General features: G+C 56.7%; 5 protein-coding genes across 8 annotated transcripts; 1 reads left to right on the top strand and 4 right to left on the bottom strand.

Annotated features, from left to right (window-relative positions):
* Window positions 1-20: 20 nt before the first annotated feature.
* ap4s1 (adaptor related protein complex 4 subunit sigma 1) lies at window positions 21-2,513 on the bottom strand. 3 transcript variants are annotated; one of them, XM_052086082.1, is made up of 6 exons: window positions 1,952-2,357; window positions 1,588-1,771; window positions 1,313-1,399; window positions 1,158-1,226; window positions 1,068-1,079; window positions 21-984 (listed from the first exon to the last, which is right to left on the bottom strand). In XM_052086082.1, exons 2-6 carry the CDS (start codon window positions 1,723-1,725, stop codon window positions 856-858), a joined length of 435 nt encoding a protein of 144 aa, XP_051942042.1. In that variant the 5' UTR covers window positions 1,726-1,771; window positions 1,952-2,357; the 3' UTR covers window positions 21-855. The 3 variants fall into 3 exon arrangements, with proteins under 3 accessions (XP_051942042.1, XP_051942043.1, XP_051942041.1); XM_052086083.1 differs by lacking the exons at window positions 1,068-1,079; window positions 1,952-2,357 and adding an exon at window positions 2,369-2,513 and having other exon boundaries at window positions 21-999; window positions 1,161-1,226; XM_052086081.1 differs by lacking the exon at window positions 1,068-1,079 and having other exon boundaries at window positions 21-999; window positions 1,161-1,226; window positions 1,952-2,353.
* Window positions 2,514-2,648: 135 nt separating this feature from the next.
* On the top strand, window positions 2,649-8,345 carry strn3 (striatin, calmodulin binding protein 3). Its single transcript, XM_052086070.1, has 16 exons — window positions 2,649-2,948; window positions 4,228-4,331; window positions 4,406-4,479; window positions 4,608-4,686; window positions 4,758-4,919; window positions 4,983-5,124; window positions 5,217-5,355; window positions 5,418-5,557; window positions 5,648-5,826; window positions 5,905-5,952; window positions 6,025-6,146; window positions 6,281-6,448; window positions 6,529-6,669; window positions 6,800-6,907; window positions 7,002-7,088; window positions 7,161-8,345. Exons 1-16 carry the CDS (start codon window positions 2,649-2,651, stop codon window positions 7,328-7,330), a joined length of 2,163 nt encoding a protein of 720 aa, XP_051942030.1. The 3' UTR covers window positions 7,331-8,345.
* LOC127614717 (dynein regulatory complex subunit 2-like) lies at window positions 8,029-11,753 on the bottom strand. 2 transcript variants are annotated; one of them, XM_052086072.1, is made up of 9 exons: window positions 11,547-11,753; window positions 10,782-10,921; window positions 10,457-10,624; window positions 10,146-10,315; window positions 9,595-9,745; window positions 9,333-9,518; window positions 9,033-9,251; window positions 8,860-8,970; window positions 8,029-8,643 (listed from the first exon to the last, which is right to left on the bottom strand). In XM_052086072.1, the coding sequence occupies exons 1-9, from the start codon at window positions 11,617-11,619 to the stop codon at window positions 8,335-8,337; spliced, it is 1,527 nt and encodes a 508-aa protein (XP_051942032.1). In that variant the 5' UTR covers window positions 11,620-11,753; the 3' UTR covers window positions 8,029-8,334. The 2 variants fall into 2 exon arrangements, with proteins under 2 accessions (XP_051942032.1, XP_051942033.1); XM_052086073.1 differs by having other exon boundaries at window positions 10,782-11,038; window positions 11,547-11,655.
* A 218-nt stretch (window positions 11,754-11,971) lies between these two features.
* On the bottom strand, window positions 11,972-15,325 carry coch (coagulation factor C homolog, cochlin (Limulus polyphemus)). The gene is made up of 13 exons (XM_052085313.1): window positions 15,263-15,325; window positions 15,056-15,097; window positions 14,783-14,957; window positions 14,463-14,596; window positions 14,265-14,363; window positions 14,051-14,198; window positions 13,871-13,974; window positions 13,581-13,807; window positions 13,378-13,492; window positions 13,160-13,303; window positions 12,530-12,686; window positions 12,354-12,448; window positions 11,972-12,200 (listed from the first exon to the last, which is right to left on the bottom strand). The coding sequence occupies exons 1-13, from the start codon at window positions 15,282-15,284 to the stop codon at window positions 12,028-12,030; spliced, it is 1,635 nt and encodes a 544-aa protein (XP_051941273.1). The 5' UTR covers window positions 15,285-15,325; the 3' UTR covers window positions 11,972-12,027.
* A 1,855-nt stretch (window positions 15,326-17,180) lies between these two features.
* On the bottom strand, window positions 17,181-24,314 carry scfd1 (sec1 family domain containing 1). The gene is made up of 25 exons (XM_052085312.1): window positions 24,158-24,314; window positions 23,560-23,630; window positions 23,390-23,478; window positions 23,216-23,306; window positions 23,004-23,126; window positions 22,857-22,944; window positions 22,665-22,754; window positions 22,540-22,595; window positions 22,346-22,431; window positions 22,168-22,267; window positions 21,942-22,081; window positions 21,775-21,865; window positions 21,612-21,685; window positions 21,332-21,413; window positions 21,143-21,239; window positions 20,994-21,064; window positions 20,369-20,448; window positions 19,758-19,820; window positions 19,546-19,621; window positions 18,839-18,892; window positions 18,506-18,558; window positions 18,389-18,422; window positions 18,137-18,202; window positions 17,980-18,048; window positions 17,181-17,458 (listed from the first exon to the last, which is right to left on the bottom strand). Exons 1-25 carry the CDS (start codon window positions 24,276-24,278, stop codon window positions 17,435-17,437), a joined length of 1,989 nt encoding a protein of 662 aa, XP_051941272.1. The 5' UTR covers window positions 24,279-24,314; the 3' UTR covers window positions 17,181-17,434.
* Between the last annotated feature and the right edge of the window lie 267 nt (window positions 24,315-24,581).

The raw sequence follows: 24,581 nt of genomic DNA, 5'->3' as shown, positions 1-24,581 counted from the left end.
TGTTTTTTTTGGGGGGGGAGGGGGGGGCTTTGTTTTTAGCATTTGATTGCTTCATGTGTCCGTGCTTGTCCTTTCTTTCAAGAGACACAAACACTGGTCGTTTGTTCTTTTGTTTGTCCATTTGTGTGCAGGGGGGAAACGAAAAAAAAAATCCTGTATTTTCTTTGTATATTATAAACATTTATTTAACTCTAGTTGCAGTTTGAGCTAAACAGATATTTTCAAAAATGTGTTTGCTCGGGGGGGGGTCATTAAAATGTTTGCAAAGTAACAAGAAGCTTTTCGATTTTTTTTTTGTACAGTATTTACTTTCTAGCTCTTTATGTTTGAGCACTTTCAATGGCAGAAATTAAATTGCGCCATAATAATGATACAGACAACTCGGTATAACGTGCGCAACAAAATCCAACTGATCCTTCCAGATCAGCTGGATAGGAAATGGAGCACGCCTTCCTGAGACACCAAAGTAGAGGACATGGCGATTGGAGCAAAGGTGCGCTCCATTTGCTTACCCAGACATCCAAGTTGTTCATGGGAATGATATTAAAACAGCAAATTAGTATATTGCGCGCATGTTATACCTCCTTAATGTTCCGATGAAAGTATATATTGGTCTCGGAGTAGAAAAAAAATGACCATGTTTGGAGGTAGGTAGATGTATAGATATAAAGGAATCTTTTTCTCCACTAGTTAAATGTGCCTTCTGTTTCTCGATGTCAGACGCCGTTACCGAGAGGGCAAAGATACAATATTTGTCAGAAACATTCTTTTCAAAGCAATTACTGCTCAGGACTACGGACACAGTTTTGATCATCTGTGAGGAAACCCCAAATTCCAAATCATCTCCCTTTGGCATCAGCCGTCGGCCATCTTGTCCAGGGCATTGAGTGGGGCCAGGATGTTGCTCTTGTTGGTCTCCACAATTCGCCCATTCTGGATCATCTCGTCCAGGATAATGTGAACGCGCTCCAGGTTGAACATAATCTGCCACGCCAGCAACTCAAGGAACATCCGAACCTTTTTTGGTTTTCTATGCTTGTTGGAGGTCACGTAACCAGAAAGGATACATCCAGTTCACTCTGAGAGGGGACGCAAAAAACAGGAAGTGAGAAACTACAGTGCCACCTTTGGGTATAATGTCATCTTTTCCAACTCACCACGCGGCTGAAGTATTTGTCAAGAACCTCCACAAAGTTCTGGACCAGCTCGTAGATGGACAACTCGTTCTGTGGGGGATGGAAAATGATCGGTCCTCGTACTAAACGAAGCTGAACTGACACATGCAAAGACAAGTCGACATCAAGCTTGGCACCTCATCCTCAGTAATGCCCACAGCGATGTAGAGGGCGGCGTACTGGCGGAAAACCACTTTCAACTCTTGGTACTCCACAAAGGAACACTGGGAAAGACAGATGGACGGACGACATTTGGAACTTAGAAGTGACCTGCAGACTGTTGGGAACGCATTCATGGATCGTAATATCTTTATCCTCTGCAAAAGCTGGTTGTTAGTACAGCAGTTTTAGTTAAGCGGTGATTTGACATCAGTTGAGCGCACAGGGTGGGCAGGAAATGATCTGGGGTCACCTGGTCTCTGCTCCGGCTCAGGCAGGTGTGGACTATGTTGGCCTCCAGTGACGTTCTGCGACTCATGTTGATGGACTGGTAGTACCTGCAGAGTCGGGTCTGACCCTGGCGGTTCACCATCAGGACAAAGGTGATCATGCTCAACGCTGATTGGCCGAAGCCCTGACATGAACTGCGATGTCACCTGATGACAGTAAACCGGAAGTGGTGCATTATGTGGAGGTTTTGCTAGTTCTTAAACGTTTTGAGAACACGGCGCGTACCATTACAGTTGTAAAGTTCTAGCTTTGCAAATATTCGAGCTTCATAGAAAAAAGAACACTGACACTTTCGTCCAACAATTCCACAACAACAATCAACTTACCGTCGGCGGCTCTCTTAGAACCTACATGAGTTTCGTCAGATGAGTCTAAAAACGTAAACAATCGAGCTTGTACCAAGTTCCTTTTAGACTGTTGTAAAAGAATCCCATTCGATAGGTTGCATTAAGTATCGGGCTCAATTAAGGATTTGATTACTCCGTGAAAATGTTGAATGTTTAGCTAAAACCAAAACGCTTCAGCGGGTGCCCAGCGAGCTTTATTGTGGTGCGTTCGTGGCATAAAAAAAAGTAAGACATTTGCCATTACTGTTTTTCATCGACCTACGGTGAACTTAGCTCTTACCCTAAAATGACTAAAAACAGAATAAACGTTTAACAAACATTTACAAAACACATAATCAATGATAGATGGATAGATAATTTAGAATTGTGAAAGAATGTAGACAGACAGCTGAATACCCGACGAGTCGTGGGCGCCGTGATGTCCGTTTTGTCTTTGGGGTCACTAAATGCGGCAGTTCCGTTCCCGGCATGCACCGCGGCAGGCTCCTCTCCGCTGCGAGAGCGCTAAGTAATGGCGGCCGGTTAGCTCCGCTCAGTGAGCTTCTCCCGTCTTCAGCCTCACTCGCGTAACCGCAGTCCTCCGGGGGGCAGTTAGCCGTACCGGGGTGGGCCCAGCTAGCCGGACACGTAACGGGGGCTTTCCTTCTCTTGGCGTACACTTTCCAACAAGGCCGACATGGACGAGCACCCCGGCGGAGGAGCCGCCGCCGGACCTCCGCCGCCCCAGCAACAGCAGCAGCAGCAGCAGCAACAGCATCAGCAACTCCATCCGGGGGGGACCGGAGTAGTTCACCCGGCCGTCGGCGGCAGCGGAGGAGGAGGAGGGGGGACGGTGTTGGGGCCGCAGCAGACTGACGACTTGCCGCGACCCCAACAGCAGTACACTATACCGGGCATTCTGCACTACATCCAGCACGAGTGGGCCCGCTTCGAGATGGAGCGGGCCCACTGGGAGGTGGAGCGGGCCGAGCTGCAGGTGAGCCACGCAGGGACGTGCGGGCGGACAGTAGACGCGACCACTGGCCGGAGCGCCGCTGACGTCCATTCATGGGAGACAGTGTCAACATCACTAACTAATAATAGCAGTGACATCACTATTGTGACAACGCTCACAAAGTAGGCCAACGGCTACTTTAGTCTTTGTCAATGTAAAAGACATTAAAATAGCGTATCTCTAAATCGGATGTGTGCTTTTTATTTATTATTGCTATTAAGCAGTGGGTGACAGTCAGCCCATGAATAACAGCGTTGACGGCGCGATGTCCCCCCCCAAAAAAAGTTCTATACACATCTACGTTAAACATCACACGGCTACCAACCTGAAATTAAACCGATTTTTCAAATGACATATTCATCCGCCTGATCGCTAAAGCCAAGCTAATATGCTACGCGCTAGGTCACCGTTAGCTTGGACCTTCCGCTGGACGTGAGCCGCGTTAGCTTTTAGCTTGGCGCCCCGTCCCCGCACTCAACAGGAAACGTGTCAAATAGTTCAACTTGTGACATCTCCACGTCGTCCCCGCGGGTTGAAGTTTGACTTGTGAACAGCAAGGCACGAATACTGTGGAGAAATGTCCTCGAATTGGTCCACGCGAAACCATTTTGGCTCGTCACGCTAGCTCCGAGCTAGCCTAGCCTAGCCGCTACCTCGGCAACAGCTGGGCCCGTATGACATGCATAGCGTCACTCGCTGCACTTTTTTGTGTACGGAAATATCGCTTAATACTTTTCTATTAGCCAATTGTAAAAAAAAATATTCAGTGGTGCGATGATACTCTTAGAAAATAATAATAATAATAATACGTACATTGCGGAGGACTTGGTTCACAAAATAGGGATGATTTATTGTGTGGACTATGGACCTTAAAAGTTCCCCCCAAAAATCTCAACGAATGAATAGGGAATCCATGACGGATTGAATGATTCCTATTTCCCGACTCACGGTGATTGAATTTTATTTCTTCAATGTGGTAGACGATGTAAATTGATTCAAGGGCTGACATGATGAATTGGAGCACATGTGGCTACCTGAGAATCTCTCCGCCCATGCTCCCGACAATTGGATCGTGGCGACACCGTGCCCTGTGTTTCACTGTCGCCATGGCAACCGGCACACCTCTGCCTTGCCACCTGTTGCTATGGCCACCCGCGCGTGTTTATAAATAAGCACCATTAGTGTCATCTTTCAGAAGCAGCTGCTGTGACACTTGCGCTCGTGTGTTGATGTTTTGTTTTTTTTTTCTTTTCCCCCCCAGGCGCGGATAGCGTTCCTCCAGGGCGAGCGCAAAGGTCAGGAGAACTTGAAGAATGACCTGGTCAGAAGAATCAAGATGTTGGAGTACGCTCTCAAGCAAGAGAGGTGTGTGCGCGCGCGAGCAAGCAGAGCGTCGCGGCGCATCGTGTGTTAACTGTGAGCGTGTCGGCGTTCCGCAGGGCCAAATATCACAAGCTGAAATACGGGACCGAGTTGAATCAAGGCGACCTGAAGATGCCCAGCTTTGAGTCAGGTGACATCTCGCAGCCCCGCCCCCCCTCGCTTTATGGTTATGACGGTGACGTTGCCTTGCCTTCCATATGTTGACCGTTTTGTGGTCCCACGCCCCCGCGCTTGTGATTGCACTGGTTTTTGTTCCAGACGCCAAAGACTCGGAAGTGTCGGCGCTTCCCGCCAACAGCCAGCTGACGTGGAAACAAGGAAGACAACTGCTGAGACAGTACGGTGACAACATGCGACGCCGTCGGCCGGTGACCAGAAGTGTTCACATGTGCGTGCGTGCGCGGGCAGGTACCTCCAGGAAGTGGGCTACACGGACACCATCTTGGACGTCCGCACGCAGCGCGTGCGCTCGCTGCTGGGCTTGTCCACGGCGGAGCAGAACGGCTCGGTGGGGAAGAAGAACCTGCAGCAGCTCATCAACGGCGACGACGCGCGCAAGGACGTCAAACGGTAGGGAACCCGCGGCAATGGCGCCGTGCCGGCGCCGCTTCATCGGTGGGTGGGTGCGCGCAGGAGTCCGGGCGACGTTCTGGAGACGTTCAATTTCCTGGAGAATGCCGAGGACAGCGACGAAGACGATGACGACGACGACGATGGGGAGCTGATGGACGACACGGGCGATGACGTCAAACATCGCAGAAAACACAAAAGCAAGGTGGGCCAACGGCGCCGGTTCTTTCCGTCCTCCCCTCGGCCTCCTTCTTCAACGATGACGGTCGTCTTTTTCCGCCGGTTCCTCGGCCTCAGGTGGGCAACGAGGGCCTGGCCTCGGAGGAGGACGACGCCGACACGGAGGAGGCGCTGAAGGAGTTTGACTTCCTGGCGACGGCGGAGGACGGCGAAGGCGCCGGCGAGGCGCGCAGCTCCGGCGACGGCACCGAGTGGGGTGAGTCGGGCGGGCGCTCACCCGCCGGGACTATTGCCAGCCCTCTTTCCTGCCGCGCGCAGCCGAGCCGCTGCCGTTCGCGCCCGGCGGCGGCAAGAACTTCCTGATGGGCGGGGCCGAGCGCATCCTGGAGAGCGTGCTGGGACTGGGCGATCTGGCCGACCTCACTGTCGCCAACGACGACGTTGACTTTGCCTACGACGTGAGTCGCGCGTCCCCGCCGTCACCCCTTTTTGTTGCTTTGTCATTTCAAAATGCAAAGTGGCCGATTGGACTCCTCCCCCTACCCCAGGTGGCGACCAATCAGGACTCGTCGTTCCGGAAGACGTGGAACCCCAAGTACACGCTGCGCAGCCACTTTGACGGCGTGCGGGCGCTGGCCTTCCACCCGGTGGAGCCGTGCCTGCTCACCGTGTCCGAGGACCACACGCTCAAGCTGTGGAACCTCACCAAGACCGTCGCCGCCAAAAAGTAGCGCCGGGGCGCCGGCACGCTTGACCCTTGACATTTGTGAGCTTGCCGTCATGTGACCCGCCTTTGTTTGTGCAGAAGTGCCTCGTTGGACGTGGAGCCGGTCTACACGTTCAGAGCCCACGTGTACGTATGGCGGGGGGGGGGGGGGCGCCGGCCGCCGCCTATCCGGGCTAACCGTGCGGCGTGTCCCTCTAGCGGCCCCGTGCTGTCGCTGGCCGTGACGCCCGACGGTGAGCAGTGCTTCAGCGGCAGCGCCGACGCCACCATCCAGCGCTGGAACGTTCCGGGCTCCGACGTGGACCCTTACGACACGTACGGTACGTGCTACCGATGCGCAACGCCGGCTCATAAGAGAGCAACCGCGTCCGGCGTCCGTCTTCCACGGGGCTCCCGTGAGTCTGGTTTCTGGAGCAAACGGCTTCCGAACGGGACGGTGTTTTGCCGCCGGCAGAGGCCCGCACGCTGGCCGGGACATGGAGGGGCCACTCGGACGCCGTGTGGGCTCTGGCGTACAGCGGCCTCAAGAACCGCCTCCTGTCCTGCTCGGCCGACGGCACCGTCAAACTGTGGAACCCCGGCGAGGAGAACCCCTGCGTCAGCACTTTCAACGCCGCCGCAGGTCAGCGGAGGCCGCGCGCTCTCGGACAACCCCCCCCCCATCCCCCCCATCCCCAACGTGATGGCTTTGTGCGCGCGCAGAGCACGGCACCCCCACCTCGGTGGACTTCAACGGCTGCGACCCCGCCCACATGGTGGCTTCGTTCGACAGCGGCGACGTGGTGCTGTACGACCTGGAGACGTCCCAGAGCGCGCTGGTGCTCAAGGGCCAAGGCGAAGGAAGTAAGCGTCCGCCTGGGGCGTCGTCGCCCCCCCCGAACCTCGAGTCGGCCTCCCCCCGCGCCAAATTCCGTCATTCCATGGACGCTTGGCGAGCATTTTGTGTGACGCGAGCCGTCGCTGTGGCGCGCAGGCCGTCCCGGCTGCCATCACATCTACAAGGTGGTGAGTCACCCGACGCTGCCCGTCACCATCACGGCGCACGAGGACCGAAACATCAAGTTCTTCGACAACAAGTCAGGTAGCCAGAGACCCGCCCCCCCGCGCACGCCTCCGTTCACGCCCACTTTGTTCCGCTCATCGCCTTTTGTTTGTATTGTGGCCTCGGCGCGCAGGGAAGGTGATCCACGCCATGGTGGCCCACCTGGACGCCGTCACCAGCCTGGCGGTGGATTCCAACGGGATCTACTTGATGTCCGGCAGTAAGTGGCGCCGTCGCTCCGAAACGTCGGGCGGGGCCCGCGGATTGACGGCCGCGCTCGCCGCCCTTCCAGGTCACGACTGCTCGCTGCGCTTGTGGAATCTGGACTCCAAGACGTGCGTGCAGGAGATCACGGCGCACCGCAAGAAGAGCGACGAGGCCATCTACGACGTGACCTTTCACCCCTCCAAGGCCTACATCGCCTCGGCCGGGGCCGACGCCCTCGCCAGGGTTTACGTGTAGGGCGCCCGCCCGCCCGCTCGCAGGGGACCCTCGCCGGGGATGCCCGTCGCTTGCCCCGCCCGTAGGCCGACACGGGCGGCTGACCGATGACCTCATCAGTTCACGTGACACTAAAGCCCCGCCCCCCACGCCACCTCTCCTGCCAACGCCGCCGTCAGGGGTGGACCTGACGAGGATGACGGCGGACAGCTTGCGGCACCAAAGTATCCAGAGCGCTTCAACAATTTTGTTGGGGGGGGGGGGGTCCCAACGATTCGGCCCGTCAAAGGTCTCCATTCGGTCACCGATGTCGCGAGCGATCGTCGGCCTTTTGATGTATGTGTGATGACATAATGGAAATGATTGATCCCGATGGGTGGAGGCGGGGGGCCTCGGGATGGCCATCAAGTGAGCCCACCTCGGCGGCGGCGGCGGCCGGCCCATCGGAGGTGTCCATTCAGTCGTCCATGTTGTGACTTTTCGCAGGGACGCCTCTCGGCCCCGCCCAGCCACGTTGCCGAAATAGCGCTTCGGATGGGTCCCACCCCTCCGTCCACACAGCAGGTGCATCATACATCGATGCGGGACCGAAGACCTCGGCGGCGGCTAGCCAATCAGAACTCGAGTCGACTTCCTGAGCTCTTGTGACGACATGACAACTTTCAGGAGTGGGGGGGGGGTCTCACCGCTCTGTCAAAGTCAAGGAAGTAGCTGCCAACTCATTGAAATTTGTATTTATTGGATTTTTTTTGCTTTCCCCCTTGGTTGCTAGGTAGACCACGTAGCATCCAGCCGCGGCACGTCGCTCACCGCCGCCACGAGCGCGCTAGCTCACGAGGCGGGAGGGGGCGTCCCGTCGGGAGGCCTCCCGCAGCCCGCCGTGCACTGCCTCCCGATTGGCTTGGTTATTTTTTTTTTTTTAACTTAAGGGATCGATGGTGCGCCGAGCAGCTGACGTTGACCACGTGACGTGTTACTACTTCCTGTCGGTGTCCTGCATGACGACCACAATAAAAGTATTTTTTCTAGTCTTCCACTCGGCGTTTGGTTTCATTGAGAGGACCGTGCGGCGAAAGCGACTTTCCGAAGACGCCGTCGGCCTCGATGACGTTGTGGCGCGTCGGTGCGAGGGCGGGGCCGTCGGCGGTGGGCGCGGCCTTGACGGTGAGCGGGGCGGGGACTCCCCCGAGCGCCGCGCCGTCCAGGCGGCGACGGAGCAAAAGTCTGAGCCGATGGTTGTGGCGGCGCAACTCGTCCTCGCGTTGGGCCAGCGCGTCTTGCCGCAGCAGAGCCCGATTGAGGCGGCGAATCAGCCGATGGACGTCGGGAAGCGTCTGCGAGTTGGCGCGTTGCGGATAAGAAGAAAAAGGACCAAAATCTTCTCGTTAAGGAATGCAACATGGTGGGGTTTTTTCTTGTTAAAAACGCCTTACTATACATTTTTTCGTTTTTTCGGTCATTTTCAATCTACGCTATCTTGTCACGTCATCAACTAGCTGTCCGTTTTTTTTAACCGTTGCCACGACGACGCCTCGGCGTTGAACTCCCACCTCGCTCGGCGCCGATGCTCCCGGCCGCTCGTCGTCCCCGCCGTGCGGCCATGAAGTGGTCGCTCGCTCTAGCTTGCCGCACAATGAAGCGGCGCGCAAAACGTTCTCACCCTGCGGACACAACGTCCGTCAGCGACGCGGCCGCCTCATCTCCGACCGCAGTGTGCGCCCACCTTGGCGACGACCGCCTTCAGCTTGCGCGCGGCGGAGTCCGTCCGCAGCGCCAGCGCGGACAGGCGTTTCCCGGACGCCTGGCGAGCTCGGCTCAGGTGGTGGCCGAGGCGGCGCGTCTTGGCCGCGACATCCGCGCCGGCCTTGGTCAAGACGTCGGCCTCGGCCCCCGTTTCCGCCTGGAAAGCGCTCAGCTTTGCGCGCAGGTCAGCGACGGCGGCCTGGAGATGAGATGTTACGCCGATGCCGCTGCCCCCCCCCCTCACCCCCCGCTACAAACAAAATGGTGGCTTCGGTCTCACCTGCAGCCTGCGCACTCTCCTCACATCCTCGCTGGTGTCATTGATCAGTTTTTGGTTTCTGGACATCAGAAGTTGGGCCGGGTGGCACCTCTGCTCCACTTCCTGCTTCGTTTCCGGTTCCGCTTCCCGCCTCCGGCGCAGTTTCTCTTCCAGGTTCGCCTGGTCTGCGCCGCGCAGCGCCGCCACCTGTCGGCGGGACGCAGCAACGGCGGCTTTCAAACGAGCCGCTCGAAACCGAGACGGCGAGCGATCGGCGACGTACCCGTTGGCGCTGGGCGTCGCGGCGGGCCGCGATGACGTCGCCGTACGCGGCGTGTATTTCGCGCATGAGGTCGTCGTGGCGCCGCCGCATCGTGGACGCCGCCTCCTCCAAGTGCCGGCGCTGATCCTGGGACTGCACCGCCATCTTCTCGCTGCAGGAGGGACCTCGGCGTGTTAGCGCGGCGTCCGCTTTCCATTTCCTCAATTTTGTTTGTGCTCAACAAGCCGATCGTGTCCGGCGTGTGTCTTTGAATCCAAGTCGTTCGACTCAAACCGACACAACTGTGCAAAAATCACAACCCTGCAACCCCCCCGCCCCCCCCCCCAAAAAATCGATGGGTCGTCAGCCAATTTCAGGGCACATGTGGCGAAGGTTGACTGGTCGCCATCCCATGTTGACACCACGCGGGAAGTCCGCAGTCAAGAATGTGACCCCTCCCCCCTAGAACTGCCAGGCAGAGCCATTCCGTTCGCCCGCCTTTCCCAGCATTGCATCAAAACGACGCCATACACGGCGAAGAAGTGTGAAGAAGACGCTTGGATCCTACCGACCTCTCTTCCGCGAAGCCTCGGCCGACCTCTTGCAAACGTTGCTCCCAGCGCCTCCGCACAAACGTCACGCGCTCATCCAGCAAAGTCCGCAAACGCTCGGCCTGACGCAGGTGAAGGCGACTCACGCGGCAACGCTGTCGCTCCGCCTCCTCCAGGTCGCGTGACAATCTCTGCCACAAAAAAAAAAAGTAGCAAGTCACACCACAAACAAACGGGATGAAAAATCAAGTCGGGACGGGAGCAAGAATCGGGAAGGGGGCTCGGCAACAGACAAACGGCAAGTGACACGCAAGGCGCCGGCACGCCAACACCTGGATGACGTCATCCAGTCCGTCCAGCTGTCGCTCGAAGGTCCGTCTCAAGACGACGATGTCATCGCGCAGCTGTTCCGAGCGCGCCCGGCGGAGGATGACGCGCCAGGCGTGGTTGAGCTTCGTCCGATTGACGCGCGAGTTCCGCTCCTCCCGCTGGACTTTGACCTGCGGCCACAGACCCGCCCACTTAAGACTTCCGGACACGCCCACTTCAGCAGAAATAAAGTCAAGTCAATCGTCACTGTGCATCATCTCATGGAACGATCATCCTCACGTCCTGATGTCACGGTGACAATGACGCCACTTCCTCCCCGCGCCTTACCTCCAGGAAGAGTGCGAGAAGCTCCTCCCTCTTCCTGTTGACTTCCTCTTGTTGGAGTGCGTCCCGATGACGTCTCAGGGGTAGCTCCTCCCCCGACACCCGCCCTCCTTCCTTCGCCTTCCTGGGCATCTTCCGCTCACCTGAGCGAATCGAGATTGGAGGTCAACTCCAGTGTATTGTCGTTCATTTGACAGCTTCTCAGTATCGTTGAGAAAGACGTGTGTCGTCGACGTCGTGTCAGTACATTTGGTCAATTACTGGAGGAGGGGAAAAAAATCACAATCCAATTTTTAAATAGCTTTTATTCTTATTCTTGGGTTTGTGTCGTGATCATTTTATGTTTGAGCATCATATTATTTCATGTGAAGCATTCTTAAATGATATTCTGTAGTTTAATGATCGCTGAGACGTGTTTTTAAATTGATGGTTTCTGATTGGCTGTTAAATCACTTCCTGCTTCTCTGACTTTTTCTCACGAGAGTTGTGTTCTCGAACGCGCTGCGGCGCAGACGCCTTTCTTCCCTCCTTTTAAAAAACTGCATTAAAGGATTCCAACTCTCCTTTTGTCATTCGTAAAGAAGAGTCATCCGCTGAAAAACAACCAACGCCTCAACTTCCGTGTTTCCAATATGCGGAGCCTGTCGCGAGAGCGTGGAAACTTGCTGTGCCGAATCAAACGGCCGCGATGTGACGAACGCGGTCAAATGTTTGGAATATGAAACACGGTGACGATTTGTTTAAGCGCGCGCGTGTTCGTCAGCTTACCTCGCGTCCGCGTTCCTGCCTGGAATGTTTGCGTCTCGTTTCCGTGGCGACCGCTGTGGACGCCGTCCGCCATCTTGGTGCTGACTTCCGGTCCGCTGCCGCCACAAAACCAAGACACGCCCACACACTCGACTGTTCCGATTCTGTTTTTTTACGTTTGAAATTTGTATGTGCACTGTAAAGATCGATCCCATTTTATTTGGACTGTTTGGATGATCCCTGATCGGGGGGGGGAAGCAGACTTTGGTCGTCATCGTTCTCGCCTGACCGACTCGTCAATAACTCAAGACCAAATCGCAAAAAAACGTCTTTATTTGTAAACGGGTCAAAATAAATACAGAAGAACAAAAAAAACGCCTTTGGCTCGCGACAACTTTACACTTTGTTGAAGTCGAAAATAGGACATAAGAGATACAACAAAAGAGAAAGCCTTTACGCGTGACGTCACCGGCGAATCACCCGGCCCGCGCCGTGACGTCATTCAGTTGTTGACTTCGAAGTCGCGACAGATTGCGCGGACGAGGTCGTCGACGAGATCCTCCAGGCCGCCGAAGTGTCGGCTGAAGAAGACGTGCTCGTCTTTGGGCTCCGACGCCATCGCGCGCAGGTCGTCCATGGGCGCCCAGGCCACGCCCACCGAAAATATGCCGATGCCTGGCACGGGGGTCGGGGAGGAGGGGGCGAACGGAACAAACGGCGCACTCGTCAAAAGATGAAAAGAACACCTTTCAGAGAAAATTCTCATGAAAGGCACTCTAGCACCCCCTAGTGACCGGCCCGTGTATGGACACGCACGCACACACTCACCTTGATTCTGGGCCGTCAGCGCGGGCCCGCCCACGTTGTCGTACGACTGGCCGTCAGTCACCACGATCAGGAAGTCGCGTCCGGGTGCCGTCGGCCTGTCACGGGAGATTACGTCGATCACGTCGGGGGGGGGGAGCGCGAGCCGTCGCGGGCGCCGGTCGGCAAGCGTCGCTCACCTGAAGAGGTTCTCGGCGGCGTAAGCGATGGCGCTTCCCGTGGCCGTGCCGCCGCTCATGTAGGGGATGGCCCTCAGGGCGTCCAGGACGCCGTCTTTGCTGGCGTGCTCCCGCAGGCCGAACTCCAGGCGGTGGTCGTACGTGAACTGAACGGCGCCTGCGCGCGACAAACGGACGCGACGCCGCCGACACTGAAAATGAGCGTCGAGAAACGGCGAGGGCTCCCGAGTTTGGCGCGCCGAGCCGGTGGCAACGTAAGATGGCCGCCGGCGGCTTCACTTCGCGGCCTCGTCAAGCGACACGACTCCTTTATTCATTGATTTATTCTGGTCAATTCACGCTGGTGGGATGACCGGATCAAAATTGTTCCGTGACTTGGACCGAGCGATGGTAAAGGCGGTGTCGATTGACGCCGCGTTTGCTCTTTGGCGCCGGTCGAACCGGTCTCGCGCGCTGTCCTGTCGGTTGATGCCGAAGAACTGATCCAGGACGCCGTAGGACATGTCGCACGACGCGGCGAGACCGACAAAACTTCGTCAGCACGATCTCCCCAGCTGACGGCGCGCGAAGACAACTCGAAAGCGGCTCCCCGACAGGGCGAAGGTCCGCGCGGGGGACCGGCACGCTTACCCACGTGAGCGCCCACGTCGGAGATGTCAAACTTGCTGGCGACGGCGACCAGGAAGTCCAGGACCATCCGGAAGTTGGGATCGCCCACGCTGGACGAGCCGTCGATCACGAAGCCGATGTTGGCCGAATTGAAGCACGTGCGACCTGCCGCCAAAATCGAGCGTCATTGAGAGCGCGGCGAGGGCGACGCGGCGTTGCGTTCAAGCGCCGCGTCGTACCGCACAGAAGCGCGTCCGGCGAGCACAGTCTCTGCGCCAAAGGTTTGACGTGCTTTGTGGTCCCGAACCAGCCGGGCATCCGATAGTTGAAGAAGCCGTTGTCTTTGCACACCGCCTGAAAGAAAAGCGGCGACCGAGACGTGAGCGAGCGGCGGGGTCGGCGGGGGTCTGCGGGCGGCCCGTTCGCCCGGCGGTCGACCGACCTTCTTGGCGAAGTCGCGCTCGGGCACGGCGGAGAGCTCGTCGGGGGCGGGGGCGGCGACGGCCACCAGGAAGAGGTTGATGCCGGCGCGGCGGGCCGCGGCGGCCGCCGCCTCCAGGTCGTCCGACGGCCATCCGTCGATCAGCACCAGCATGAGCCGAGGGTGAGCGCGCCTGGCGCCGCTGCGCTGGCTGAACAGCGTCTCGGCCGCGTGCGCGATCGCCTTGCCTGCCGGCGCGCAAACGTTCTGGCGACAACCATCCACTCTGGGCTATGTGTGTGCGTGCGTACCTGTGTTGGTGTCCCCTCCGAGATGTTTGAGCTCTTTGATGGCAAACTGAAGCTCTTTGGGCTGCGTGTAGTTGCTGAGCAGGAATTCTGTCTTGGGAACGTCACTGCGCACACAATTGTGCGCGCGTGCGCAAGTTTGCATCGATTCATACTCGATCCGCGTGTGTGCGTGCGCGCGACCTGGCCTGGACGAGCCCCACGTGGGGACCGTTGACGCCCACTTTCAACATGGCCACCAGCTTGGTGAGAAAGTTCTTCTGCAGGTTGAAACGCCGCCGCCCCAAGTTGGAGCTGCTGTCGATCACCAGCGCGATGTCCATCTGGCAGTCTGCCGAGAAACGGGACGGGATGGACACGAGGAGACAGGCGGGAGGGGGCAGGGGGAGGGGCTTACCTTTATTTCCAACCGACGTCTTCTTGACAGCTTTTTTGGCCGCCCGGGCCGTAGCGCCCGAGTTTCCAATCAGCTCCTGCGGTCTCCGGTCCTCGGGCACTGCCGTCATTCAGGCATGCATGCAAAAAGAAAAAGAAAAAAGTGGGCGCATCGCTTCCGGCGTCCTCGAGCGCGGAGCGGCGAGCGCTCTCCGCCTACCGGCGAGGCTGAAGGAGGCGCTCCAGCCCGGCAGGGCCCGCGACTGGACGCCGTTGGCCAGGGAGGCGGCGTAGCGCCGCCGGGCCGGCAGACGCTCGAGCGCCACCTCGCCGCCGGCGCGTCCCACGGCACCGCTGCACACAAGCGCGTCGTCACGTCAGGTCACCCGAGCCCGCTTGCGCTCCGCGATGCCGCCTTCGCGGGCGGGAGCGGGAGCGCCAACGAGTCCGAGCCTCTCAAGGGCACGACTGACTCGCTGGCTTCACAAGGAAGTCCCCGCCGCCGTCCTTCGGGGGCTCTCGCACGCGCCCGGCTCGTACCTGTGCAGGGCGGCGCCGCAAATGGACGAGACGGCGGCATAGACGCCGGTGCCGAAGACGGAGGGTCCGCCTCGGGCGCAGTCGGGCGGACACGACACCAGGACGACGCCCGCCGTCGCCGTCGCCGCCGAGTCCAGGTCGACGCCGCGGGTGGCGCAGGTGAGCGCCCGCCTTGCTGAGCGACCGGCGGGAAAGACAACGACAGCACCCGGCGGCGTCAGAGCGACGGATCGCGAGCTTGACGTCAACAAAGAAAGAAGGGCGAGCACGCACCCGAGCTTTCGCAAGGTGCCCACCGCGCCAGGAACAAAACACCTGCGGGACCAAAAAAAACAACAACGCAAGGAGTCAGAGCGCCGCAGAGGAGCGAGGAAAGGAGACGAGGAGGCGACAGAACGCAGCGGGCTGGGGGTGAGGGGGGGGGGGGGGTCACGCGAGAGGAGAGGAGCGCATCAAAGCGAGGGAGCCGCCGCGAGGTACCGCTGAGAAGGAGCACAGACATGAGGCCCGCCTGACCAACGCCGCCGCCTGCAAATCCAAACAAACAAGCAAACAAGTCAAGAGGGGGGGGGGGGGGGTTAATCGATCAATCGCACCGACCGCTTTGTTTCGCTTCTTTGAAATCCCAAAAAGTCCCAAAGGGGATTTGACTCCTTGCAAGAGGAAGAGTAACGATGAAGAGCACAGCCCGAGGGCGAGCCTTTAAATAAGTTCGCGCGCGGGCGCGCGCATGCGCGTGGGCGGAAGCTGGCCGAGCTCGCGTCTTTTTCCGAGTCCGAGGGGCAATAAATGGACGCAACATTAAAACGAGAAATAGAACTCACGACTTTGTTGCTGTTCTTTTCAACACGCAAAAAGGCCTCCCCGTACTTTGGGTGAACATCGCCGTTAAAGGGGAGCAAAACCACCCGCGATAAACGAAACCCCGCGAAGTAGCGACCAATTAACTTATACAGATAAAAAAGATATTTATGAAGTCCGCAAACAGTCCGTGAGAAGCTGCAAAACAACAGCGAGTCACATAAAGCAACACATACAGCACCGTACTCCATGTAGATGAAAAAAATAATTATGAATATGTTTGAAAAATCCGCCATAAACGTTCGAACCGCGAAATAGCGAGGGATGACTGTACATTTCCTTCGCCGAGGAGCAGAAGGCTCCATGTCTCGTTTCATCCGCCGTCTGCGGCGATATTCGTGCCAAAATCCAAAAGTCTGCTTTTCACATTGGAAGCCCACAACACGTCAATCCGGGCGACTGGACGCTTTTTCTTTTGTCATTTTTCTTGTTTTGCCAGAAAAAGAAACCAGAGAGGGAAGTCGGGAATGCTGCGATTTCCTAGCATGCCCCCCCCCCCCGCTTTTCATTGCACCTCACCTTCCGAATTACAAATCTCCTTGACCCTGCTCAGATTGTTATCGCAATGTGGTGATTTGGAAGCGTTGATGAACGGTTGTCCCGTCAATACGCCGCTATGACGTCACTTTTTTGTGCTAATTTTGGCTTGATGCTTATTTGCATGTCGCACGTCGACGTCTCAATTGCCGCCTCTCACGACGTGGCCTCAAAAACGAAAGACTGTGACACGGACTCGCTTCAAGAAAAAAAACAAAAAACAAAGGACAGTTTGGAAAAACTGGAGCCCATTGGGACAAGACGATGTCGTTTTCGGATACGGCGACCTCAGAGAAGCCGTTGAAAGTTTCTTGGCAACCCAACGCGCGTCGACCGCCAGCTATTTGTCGCGAACTTTCCTTCCTCGGCTCTCCAATGGAGAGTCGCGCTTGTGGTGCTATTTGGCGCGATGACCTCATCAACACGAGACAGGATGTTGCTAAGCGGGGAGGAGAATGTACCCCCGCCGCGTCTCCGACCGAGCCCGAGCCCAAGAATGTCTGTCATGTGGTTCCAGGACGGGAAGTTGACCCCGGTCGGCAGGAGGAGGCGGACGGACGCATCTCCTTAGTCTTCATCTCGGTCGGGAAATGAAAACTCGGAAAGTGAGTGGAAAAGGCCGCGCACGCTAATGGCTACGAGCTAGCGGACACTTGGCGCGGCGGCTTCAAGAGGCTCCAACAACATCATGGCCGGCTGACCCGCGCTCACGCCCCGCTGGAATGCTGGAGCGGGGCGGGGGGGGGGGGGGCTTTCATAATCACATGATTTCCAACAAAATGGATTCATTTGTTTTTAATAAGTTGTGTGGGGGGGGGGGGGGGGGGAACCACCTGTGCCCATAAAATAAACCAGTGCGTCTAAGATGGCTTGAACATCTCCAATAGACATCCTGATTTCCGTCCTTTTCACCGGATGACATCAGCAAGCTGCCATGACACACATCTTTGTCGTGGGGGGGGGGGGGGGCGAGCACATACAATGACATTTTCGAACTTGATGTGGCTCAAGGTTCTTTTATTTTGACATGTTGGTCAATCGCAGAAAGGGGGAAGGGTGCTTCTTGATTGACAGATGGGGGTTCCTCACTTACATCATATCATTTCAAAGCATACAGAGTCCCCCCTGCCCCCCCCCCAAAAAAAGTTTGGTCAAGTTCGTTTGTTTTTACGCTGACAGAAAGCATCCATCCGTCATTTCTCTGCAGCGTTCATCCTCACACGTAGAAAATGTTCTTCTTCCATGTCGCCGGTCTCACTTTTGCCCCAACTGGGAGAGCTGCACACTCGCCCGCACACACACACACACACACACAGACACACACACACGCACACACACACGCAGCACGTTCAATTTCAGGGGTTACAACAAAAAAAGCCACCCGACAAGTTGAACATTTGTGGCTTGGGGAAAAAGTATGTAAAAGCAGCGCTAAATAGAAATACTAGTAGAAATAATAGAAATATTTCTTTTACAGTAAGCTTGTTTCTTTTATTCTATTGGGGGAAAAAAGTGACTTTCGGGGAGGAAAAAAAACAGTAAAAAAAAGTCACAAAATAAAAAGTTGGGTCTCTGAAAAAGACTTTTCCAAAAAAATGAAATTAAAAATGTTATTTGCACAGATTAGATTTGCTTTTGTCTTGAAAAAGTGAGATTTCTTTTCAAAAACGCTTTGCCTGCTTTCTTTTTAGTCCGCGTTCTCTCGCATGTTTGTATTTGCTCATTGCTCGTTTGTTGTTCGGCTTCCGCTGGCAATTTGGGGAGCCGAAACGGGGGGGGGAAGGCGAGACGCAACTGACCTGTTTGATGAATTGCGACGCGTTGAACAGTTCGCTGCAGCCGTAAATCACCTTCTTGCCTGCTCTCGACTGACCCAACACACACACACACAAAGTGCTCGTCAGTACTGCATGCGTGTGTGTTGTGAAAGGAGGTCGTGGCCGTGCGCTGTCGTACTTTTGTGTAGTCCACCAAGTTCTGGTACTCGATGTAGTTTCCTCCGCCCACCACAAAGACGATGGCCTGAACGACAAAAACAAATTCAAGAATAAAAAAAAAAATAAAATTGGACAACTTTTTTCCATCTTTTTTTTTTAACACATAATTTTTGTGAAATATTTTTTTTTTCTCCTCCGTTTGCCCGCTGACAATAACGGCAACGGATTTCCGACGCCGTCAATGGATGAAGTCCCTAATCGATGGACTCACCTCCTGAAAAGGGTTCTTGTTCCTGGGAATGGAGCTGGGGAAGACACAAACGGAGGCGTGGCGTCAGGGCAGTGCAAATAGGAAGCGCCTGCGCCTGCGCCTGCGCGCGTGCCATACCTGTCGCTGCCGCGCAGCATCTTGGGGTCAAAGTAGCGATAGTCGTCCGTTTCCTGCGACGGCCACCAAAAGAGAAAAACACACCACCACCTTGTTCAAATGATTGGTAGCCAGGAGGCGGAGCTTCCTCACAATGCTACATTAGCTTGGATTTGCACCAGCACAGGAAGAAATGAAACACACACACACACACACACACACACACAGTCCAGGAAATTCTTTCACTCTTTCATCCTCGGTCCAATTTTTTTGTCCAGTGTCCTCCTTTCAGCAACAACAACTTTATGTGTGTGTGTGTGTGTGTGTGTGTGTGTGTGTGTGTGTTCTACTCACAGCGTGCGACTTCATCTCCATCAGATTGTCGAGCACTCGGGTGACTGGAAGGTTCTGGAAATCACAAAACAACATTAGGAGCAACTTTTCCCCTGGAAAAAAAAAATGTCAAAAGTCCGATTTTCGTTGCGTAACATTTCACGTTCAACAAAATTGTGGGAAAAAAAAAGGACAAGTTGTGCCTGATAGGTCGCCAAAAAAAAAAAAAGCCATTTCTCTTGGGAAAAAAAATGCACCGGAAAGAAATAAAATCTTTTTTTCCTGTCCTAACTTTTTGAAAAAATATTTTTGGAAAAGAAAAATGCATTTAAAAAACTTTTTTTTTTTCCTCCTAAGGAACCTTCAATGTTATCCAAATCTTTTTTTTTCTTTTTATCTGCCGATGAGTATGCGAATGACCCTTGCTGGTGAATAAACAAAAGAAAGAAAAACGAAATGTGTCTGAAAAACAAAGAGCGCAAAGACGTCTTTTTTGAAATAACGACCTCGTGGGCTGACATCATGGAGCCGTTTTTGGCGCCCGCCGGTTGAAAAGGCCAAATTGGCGCCGGTTCCCCCTTTGAAGGGGAACAACGGACGGCAACGGAGGAGAAGAATGATGGGAAAAAATAAAAAAAGCCGCCGTCTGCGTGGAAACGACTTGCGCAGGTGTTTGCTTGTTTTGTTTGTCAGGCGGGGGCGGGCGGGCGGGCGGGCGGCGGACTCACGTGCTGCTTGAGCACCAAGTTCTTCACTCCCTCCATCACCAGCTGAGAGCCGCTATTCATCACTCGGGAAAACAGACTGAGCGGGAGGCCGGGCGAGGGGGGAGCGGAAGAGGGGGGGGGGGGGCGTCAGGAGAGAAGCGGCGCGGGAGGACAAGGTCAGGCCGGCAATGGGGTTCGATGGCATTTGGGGGACGTGAAGACGGCCCACCTACCCCATGGGCTTCACTCCGCTGTTGCCGTAGTTGGCGGGGGTGGCGGCCATCTTGGTGAAGGCCCTGCGCGGGGGGACAAAAACAAAACGATATCAAACCTTGGCCATCCTCACTCAGTCAATGGGAGACGCTCCGGAAGGACGAGGAGGAACGTAATCCAATTCCAACAATGATTATCACAACCCCCCCCCCCCCCCCCCCAAAAAAAATGAGTGAGTGGTGGGGAGAAGCTTCGACAGCTTGACCCCAGCGTTGATTGATAATGAAAACGTGACCATCAACTGAATCGGAGAGCATCAATAAGGAGCCCGTCTGAGCTTTGTTGTTGGAATTCCGAAGGGGGGGTGGGGGGGGGCCTTCGACCGAGGTTGTCATCGGCTGTAAATCTCCTCCCGCAAACGGCTCTTTTCTTTCCTGCGATCGTCGTGCACATCTTTGTGCTGCCGGGGCTCCCCCCGGGGGTGGGGGGGTTTGGGGGGGGCCTTAACTTCATTTCCAGGCGGCCCATCTCCATACAATCCTTTCCATTGCGCAAAGTGGAGCATACGTGGAAATGTTCTCGTTTACGTGCGTTCCGTGGCGACGTGCATCCCCCCCCCCCCGTGACTCACTTCCACTGTTTGATGTAGGCCAGGGGCGACAGGTCGCAGCCGGCGTCCAGCAGGGCCGTCTGATACTGCTCCAAGTCCGACTGCCGCCCAAAAGACACAAAGTTGGACGGGCTCATTTGCATCGCCGCACGCGCAACCAGAAAAGCGCCGCAAAAGTCCCCCCCCCCCCCAAAAAAGAAGAGAGGCAAGAGAACATTCCGCCGCGCCGAGGGAGCCTTTGGCCCGAAAGCGTCCGGCGACGGATTTACAACGTCGCCGCTCTCCCGGCTGGCTCGCGTCCGCCGACGGGCCTGCGATGGTCATCAGCGCGCAAACCGGCGGACGGACGGACGGACGGACGGACACGCGAGCGCGCGCGGACCCCCTTTGCCAAAGAACCGTCAAGAGGCCCCCGGCGGTCCTTTCGAGAGCCTCGGCCGCCGCTGGCGCTCGGTCTGCGGGGAGACGGGAGGGGTGCTTTGGCACCGCCTCGTGAAACCGACATGCTGGAGTGAGTTGAGGAATTTCATTCCGACTGGCGACGGCGAGAAAGCCGTCCGATGGCTCGCGTGGACTCATTTGCGGCTTTTGATGACGCGAATTGGTAACGAAAATAACGCCAGCGTGAAAGCAGAGCGCCGGTTACCTCTGAAGGAGGCTGCGGAGCTGTGATGTAGAAGATGAGGAAGAGGCGCATCTTGTCTTCTGGAGTCCCCGCTGACAAAAAGAAAATGGCGCATCAAAAGCGCCGCAACGGGACCACCTGCGTGCGTGGGTGCGCGGGTGCGCCGGTACCGTCCGGGTCGCTGATGATGTCCAGTAGAGATTTGTCCAAGGTCGACTTGCTCATCAGTTTCTCTTCATACTCAAAATAGACGTCCAGTTTTCGGCTCTGAACACAGCAGGCGGCACGCCGACACACTTGAGCGCGCGGCGGCACGAGCGGCCTTTGGCGGCGCCCCCCCCCCCCAAGGTGTTCCTCACCTTGATGTGGTCCAGCACCGCCGTGGCCACGTTGGTGTGCAGGTCGATCAGGCGTTTCTTCTCCAGCAGCTCGGGCAGGGAACTGCAACGACGCAGTGCAAACATGACAAGCGGAGAAAATGGTCGCGGCGCACGTGCATGTATTCTTTATCCTCCGCAACAAACCACCGACGGCACCGAGACGTCACGTGGATGAAGGCAAGTATTATACTGCCCCCTGGAGGCCGCCTTTGAGCGCTTTGGGTCCGAGGAGGTTGCGGAGCGAAGGAGGGCGACGCACCTGACGGCGGAGGTGAGCTTGGCGGTGTTGTCGGACAGCATGCTGATGGCGCCCTCGTCCTCGCCCTCCAGGCCCTGCCCCCAAACGACAGAGGGAGGGGTCGGCGGAGAGCAAGTCGCGGCGGGCGGGCGGGCGACGTCGCCGGCCGGCCGGCCTCCCTCACCATGATGCTCTTCAGACGTTTGACCTCGTCCTCCTGCGCCCGGTACGCGTCCAGCTCCTCCTGGACCGACTCGGCCACCTCCGGGAAGGGACTGCGTGGGGGGACGCGAGGCGGGCTCAGAAATGCGTGGGGAGGGGGCGGGGGGGCCACCGCCGGACCTGACTCACCTGCCCTTGTGTCTCTGCCAGAACTTGTCGGCGGCCGTCAGGTCGTAGGTGCGTCGGCTCTTCTTCTTGGGCCTGGCGCCGGCGGGGGAGGCCTCCGCCCCCGCGCCCTCCTCCAGCATCACCCTGTTGAGGTGCAAGTCCTGGCGGGGCCCAACGACGTGTGCCGCTCACACTTTTTGAAGCGGGACGGGATCGGATCTTGATGGAACATCAACGTCAATCTCACCATGACGTCGTGGATGAGCGCCTGGTAGGTCCACGTGTGGTGAAGGGGCGTGGCCATGTCCATGTTGCGGTCGGCCAGCACGAACAGGGGCCTCTGGAAGCTGCGCACGGGCGCCACGCGTCACGGGAGCCGCCGCCGCCGTCGCCGACGTTGCGCAAAGCCGCCAGAAGGCGCTTACCTGAACTGGCCGGAGGCCATGTTGTCTCCCGTGAACAGGCTGTTCCTGGCGTCGCGCAGGTTTTCCCGCAGCTTCTTGTCCAGCTTCTGCGAGACGCGGCCCACGCGCGGGTTACTCGTACGCACGACACTAAGCGGGCTCGGCCCACGTGCGGGAAGCTCAGCCCGGTTGCCGGCGAGCGTCCGGAGACTCACCGCGGCGACCATCTCGGCCGCGTTGCCGCGGGGACAACGGATGATGGGCACGGCACCTGCGCGGATGCACATTCGTCAGTGGGCGCCTAAACCGAGGGGGGGGGGGGGAGCAGGGGGGGGCGCACCCAGCGTGACGAAGAAGCAGAAGAGACTGTCCACGATGGTGTCCATGATGGCCTCCATGTCGGTGTCCTGCATGTCTCCCCTGTTGATGGCTGCGGGAGGGGGAGGGGCGGGGGGGGGGGGGCACAAGAAAAGGGCGGAGCCGGTTCAGACGCTCGCCGGCGCGACGGACGACGTCGTGAGCGGGGAGTCACCGTGGTAGGAGATGAGCTCCTTGTTTTGATGGCACAGAACAAACAGGTCGTCCTCCAGCGTGATGAAGTTCAGGTATTGATCGTACACCTGAAAGGCAATCAATCAATAAACGGGTCGCCGCTACGTGGAAGGGTAACCGCGGAAACCTTGGCGATGTGGCTGACGGCGTTGGCGGCCAAGGCGGCGCCGGCGATGTCCTCCAGTTTGCTTCGACTGATGGCCGAGATGAAGTTGAGGTAGTAAGATTCGTACAGTTGGTTCCTCAGGTCCTAAACACGCAAACACGCACGCACGTCACCAATCCGAGCGCATCGACTTGTACGAACGATTCAAGCCGCCAAAGGAGACGCGCGCGCACCTGACACATGCGGTCGATGTTCTCCTCCGAGGGCATGACAAAGTAGATGGCCGGCACGTCGGGAATGGGATCGCGATCAGAGTGGAGCAACCTGAACGCACGGGCGCAAGCGCGGTCAGGTGAGGTGAGGTGAGGTGAGACGCCCAGACGTGCGTGCGCCCGCGCGCCACTGACAGGTGCAGCGTGATGCCCATGTCTCGCAGCTCTTTGACGGACAGCAGAGGCGAGATGATGTCCTGACCGAAGCGGTCGTAGATCAACACCTAGGAAACGACACACACACACACACACACACATAGCTCGGGGTTCTTCAAGGGGGTGCTGTGGATGGTCGTCCCGTTTACCTTCCATACTGGCTCGGATGCGGCGTTCTTCACGGGAGGAGTGTTGAAGTTCAACATGCGCCTCAGAGCCACTGCAGGACAACGGCGGCAAAACACAAAAGTGACGTCACATCACTTCATGCGTGCGGGGAGCGACGGCCAACGCTTTGTTCAATAAAACCACAGTGCTACTCTGGCGATCTCAGATGCAGATCCCCCCCCCCCTTTTTTTGGTGAGGACTTAAAACAAAGACGGGACTGTAGTTTGAAGGCAGCGAGGAATGACGAAGGAGCGTTCGGAAATTCACTCTGACACCGTTTTCACGCGTTCCACGCGGTTGCGTGTTTTGGTTGGTTTGCCTTACGTGACTTAGTCACGCGTTACCATTACGACCGACCGCTCCATCAGCTTTCGGCCCCGCCGTAGTTTCGGCGTTTTCAAATTTTCGGAGACGAGACGTCATCGGCTAACCGAGGCTCGGTTAGCATCGAGCGAGGCCGAAGGCCCGTTCAAATTTCGCGTCCGTCCTGGCGGACGGCTTCAATGTCAAAGGTGGAACGGCGGCCGCGGATGAAAAATGACGAGCGAGTTGAAAATTCGGCAAGGAAGCGCACGCACCCGTCTGCTTGTCACGAACCGACGCCGCCATCTTGGATGTTGTGGACTTTCGATGACGTGTCAACACAAAGACGCGAAATGAAGACAGAGTCGCCGCTCTGACGCCGTTTGTCGAAACCATCGCGAGAGACGCGAAAGGGAGGTATCACTCCGGTGACTGTTGAGCGAACGACATTCCACGCGTGACGACGTCCAAAAATGGAAGGCGTACATTTGAAAAACAAACATACAAATACACGAATACAAAAACCTTTCTTTTTAATCTGAAAGGATTCCCTCTCGCGGTCCTTGGAGGAAATCTCAAACTTTGTCGGCCTTCATAGGGCAAAAATGATCCGAAGACAAACGCCAGTCGAAGAGACACCAGGGTGGGCTGAACATGAACACTTTTAGAATCGGTCCGTATGTCCCAATGATTTAAAGG

This window comes from Hippocampus zosterae, chromosome 14 (assembly GCF_025434085.1).
Source record: "Hippocampus zosterae strain Florida chromosome 14, ASM2543408v3, whole genome shotgun sequence".
NCBI lineage: Eukaryota > Metazoa > Chordata > Actinopteri > Syngnathiformes > Syngnathidae > Hippocampus > Hippocampus zosterae.
The sequence above is the reverse complement of the archived record's forward strand: the minus strand, read 5'-3'. Positions and strand labels throughout refer to the sequence as shown.